The 4,082-nt window shown below is 45.2% G+C and overlaps 1 protein-coding gene across 1 annotated transcript; it reads right to left on the reverse strand. All coding sequences in view use genetic code 11, as the record gives it.

Moving 5' to 3' along the window:
- Nucleotides 1-665: 665 nt before the first annotated feature.
- Nucleotides 666-3,807, reverse strand: EGR_10985 (Origin recognition complex subunit; the record flags this gene model as incomplete). Its single annotated transcript, XM_024500234.1, has 5 exons — nucleotides 666-783; nucleotides 955-1,019; nucleotides 1,344-1,442; nucleotides 2,631-2,909; nucleotides 3,709-3,807. The coding sequence occupies 5 exons, from the start codon at nucleotides 3,805-3,807 to the stop codon at nucleotides 666-668; spliced, it is 660 nt and encodes a 219-aa protein (XP_024345351.1).
- Between the last annotated feature and the right edge of the window lie 275 nt (nucleotides 3,808-4,082).

The raw sequence follows: 4,082 nt of genomic DNA on the forward strand, positions 1-4,082 counted from the left end.
AAAGCCAAGACATCTCCTGAGAGTGAGGCGATTTTGTAGCTAAATTCACATTCGCCCTTTAAAATGCATGACAACGACGCTTGCAACTACAGTAGATACCTGTCACAAGATCCTACTTGCCACAAAAGCTTTTGGTGTACTGAGGTGGTGAGGGAGGCGTCCAAACACGCTTTTGCTCTTCATGATGAAGCAATCAGTAGATTTCAATCAGGCAGCGATACCTCCAGAGTACAGAACAAGAAATGGCCTCTCAAATTGATTCGATTCATAATTTGTTTGTTCTTTTAATAACTCTGCCACCACGGAAGTGATTCCCGGAGAAAAATCACAAGCAGTGTTACATTCATCCCACTTTCAGCATACACTCCACACAATAACGAAGAACGTCCTCGTTCCTCACTGCTGGTACTAGTTACAGATGAGGCGAAAAGGCGAATGAAAAACCGGTCCTACAACGATTAATGTTTCAGCTTATCTCTGTGCTGTCGTATTTCCTCAACAATGGTGGAAGACGAACACACTTTTCTACATCAAAGGAGGAATTGCATTTGAATGTTCAGAGCAAAAGATGTTCGCATGACTAAGCGTTTGATAGGCCTGCTCTGTCGTCTTTACTCGCAAAGACGATAAGTGAAGCTACAAACAATACAGCGCCAAATCTAAACTCAAAGCATCCAGTTCACTTCCATGAAAGGCAATTTCTGCGCATGATCCACTCTACGTCCAGTGCGTCGCACCAATCCCACCTGTTCCAAGTCAGCCACGGCTCGAAGGAAACGCGACCTAGGACAGACACAAAAAGGCGTTTAAATGTCCTGTCTCCCCTTTTCTGCTGAAATTGAGACAAGACATTTCAGAACGTAGAAACAACTTGCACTACTGAATTAGAATTTAACACTTGAAGAGGAGGCAGTATCCATCCGGTTAAAGACGACTCAGTGGTGCTGAAATTACTGGATAAGCTGACTGGGATTCGCGTCCGCGCTCGCTGAAGACGGTTCCACAATAGTCGCGAAAGACTATAAAAATGAAGAGTACATCCTATATTACTCAATTGTCTCTAGCCACGCCAACAAAATGGGCACATGTGTGCCTTTGCGTAGCAATGAGCCAGAGGGGAAAGAAGAGAAAGTCATGTCAAGAGCCTATCCCCAGACGAAATCAACCACAGAGAAGGAGAGGTGCACTGATTATTCAAGAGGAGACTTAGCCCTCTGGAGATCAGAGATGAGCATGTGCTTGTGTGCTGCCCATTCTATGATGGAAAAGGGTGTTACCATCACCACAACCACCACCATTTGCTTATTTATCAACCCATTCAGGAACCAGTGAAGGGAACTTACAATGAGCCAATCGTGAATATTTATCAAAGAGCCACTCTCCATGTAGATTTTGTAAACAATGCACACATCCGGCACAGGAGGTTGGGGACCATTCACTTCCTAAAAAGAAATGGAGTGAGAAGGTTGACTGGAAAACGCTGATAACTGGCAAATTACATGACCCGCCTGCAAATACCCCGACATAAGGCATTTGAACAAAGTTGCAGAGGTAAAGCACCACAATGTGCTGCAGAAATCCGACTTTTGTGAGTACAACGCACGTTCTGGTCCAACGGCGGATTCAAAATTCACTCAAGTAGGTGAAAAGCCAATTTTAAGCAGTGCTAACTGCATTCGGTAAAAATGCTGCCTGTGCGACTGAACCTTCCTGTGACGGCCTACTTCACTTCGTCTGCAACAGAAGGTGCAACGATGTCATCAAGTCCAGCCTGCGCCAACTGTGCCACATTGCAACTGCTCGCACTCACCAATGACCGCTGTGTTTACCACTCCCACGAAAAGACATCTCGTGCAATTCCCAACGCCCCATGCATTAATTGAGTGTTCACAAGAATGAATGCCGAGACTGTGGCTTGCGAACAAAACCAATGCGCAAAAGAGCCATCATTGACATGAGGACGTAAAATCGTTCTTTCAAAACTCTGAGTCGCATTCCAACATCGCACTACGCCTGAAGGTCCAATCGCCACAATGTATCGACACCAAGGTCTTGCGCAAGAGTGGTTATTTGTGCACTTCGTTGAAAACAGAATCGTCCATCACGACTCGCTGTTTCATCCACATATTCACCACTCCTCCTGGCTGCCCACCACACAGGTGCCACTGACCACTGAGTACTGGAACACCACGGTAGTCATCCTTTTATCCATGAGATAAAAAGCTCACGTTTGGCTCGGATGTCGCTGCAGTGCAAAGTTTTGGGAGGCAATATCCGCCAGTTCATATTCCGATTACTGTGAAGACGAAGGAGCAATAGTGTTAGAGGCGCGTGTTTTGGTCTGCAATTTACCATTACTTTCAGCGTGGAATCAATTCAACAGTCCAGGCAACTCCTCACACCCGTAAACGAAAAGTTTGAAGACATGTTGGAGACTTCAGGATGAACTTGATGAAGTGGCTGTTTAAGTTTGAAACACAATCTAGGAACGGAGCACAATTACTCTTCTCACATCCAGATGCCGTAGTAACTTTGACTTGGGAAAAACAACACACTCCCTGTTGTGTAGATCACATCTTGAGCAAACAGCCTTCAACAAGAGTGCTGTGCCTCTTTAGGCACCAACTTACAGGAAGAAAGTCGTCGGGATTGCAGAGCGCATGGTGGACAGCCCCAATCAGAGGCGCGTCGACATTTCGCTTGAGGTCCATCATCTCCGCCTCTTGACTTGTTGGCCCGTAAAAGACCTCATTGAAAGGCAGATTGTGAGGTGCCGGCACGAGACTGAGAGCGTTATCACTATCGGGTGAAAGAACGGCGAATAGCCATTGCTCAAATTCTTCCATCGTTTGTTTCCACAGTGACGACGTCGAGGATGCCGCCGATGAGGATCTAGACCTGAGTAGTTCCTACATAGAGCACAAAAATAATAACTAGTGGCAAAAATCGCACTGAAATGACATCAAAATTTCACTGGTAAGAAAGGGTAATTTACGCTTCACAGCCGCAGTTAAAACAGCGCTTCATCTAGTTAACTCGAGTTGGACCCTAGGTCAACAGCATCACTGATTCAGCGGATTCCACACCGGAAAGAAACGTTGAAAGGGCACACATTCAACTGATTGAACTATCATACAAATGCAGCCTCCTTCGACTTACTGACTGTCGATACGCATTACACACGTCAAACTAACGGATCGGCTAGTTTCTAAAATTATCCTCATACCTCCACCTCGTTAGTGCAATTATAGTTACCGAAATGAGCAAAAAGGTTCCCACCTGGTAGACAATAAAGCAACAAGTAGAATCAGTCCACCTTACCACCTAGCACCGCAAACACGTCGCTACGGTGCGGCTCACGATGGATCACGCATAGCCTCACCAGTTATTACTACTGTCAACTGTCGAGAACTGATAAGCACGAGAATAGCGATTTACAGTGAGTGATTTGCAGCCACGGCGTGGGATCCCACCAAGCTATGTTTAATAATGCAACACAAATGCGAGATTAGAAATGAAGTTCGACAGTCCAGCCCTACGCGGAGTAGAAATATAGACGGGAAAGCCATGCGAATACGACAACAAATTAATAATTATGAAGAGAGTTCACATTTCGCACAGTGGTGTTTGCAATTGAAAACTCGAAAGCTAAATTGCTTACTTTGACCGAAGAAGAAGTAAAGCCACTCGGTGACACTGAGCACACACCTCGCGCAATTCTAGAAGGGTTAGCCGCTTGGAGAGCTCCAAGGTGGCACACTCCGCCTTGGCACTACTGCATTGTGAATCCGCTGTTTTAGCCGACATCTGTGATTCAACTGAAACGGAATAAAAAACACCAGATTAGCTCGAATTACGGCATTACGCAGACAGCACCAGTTCCAAAAAAGTGTCGCAGGAATTAAACATTGGATAGACTGCATGCATTGCAAAATAAGTAGTCTATTGAGTACGAGACAATGCTAACAAAGATCACACTACCGAACTTCCTTCAACCGAAAATGAAAATCACAGGTGTAGGCAGCAATTCTGTTTCATAAATGTAATCACACTTTTGAAGCAAAGAACTGAATTAGCACTTA

This window comes from Echinococcus granulosus, assembly GCF_000524195.1.
Source record: "Echinococcus granulosus chromosome Unknown EG_S00320, whole genome shotgun sequence".
Classification (NCBI taxonomy): domain Eukaryota; kingdom Metazoa; phylum Platyhelminthes; class Cestoda; order Cyclophyllidea; family Taeniidae; genus Echinococcus; species Echinococcus granulosus.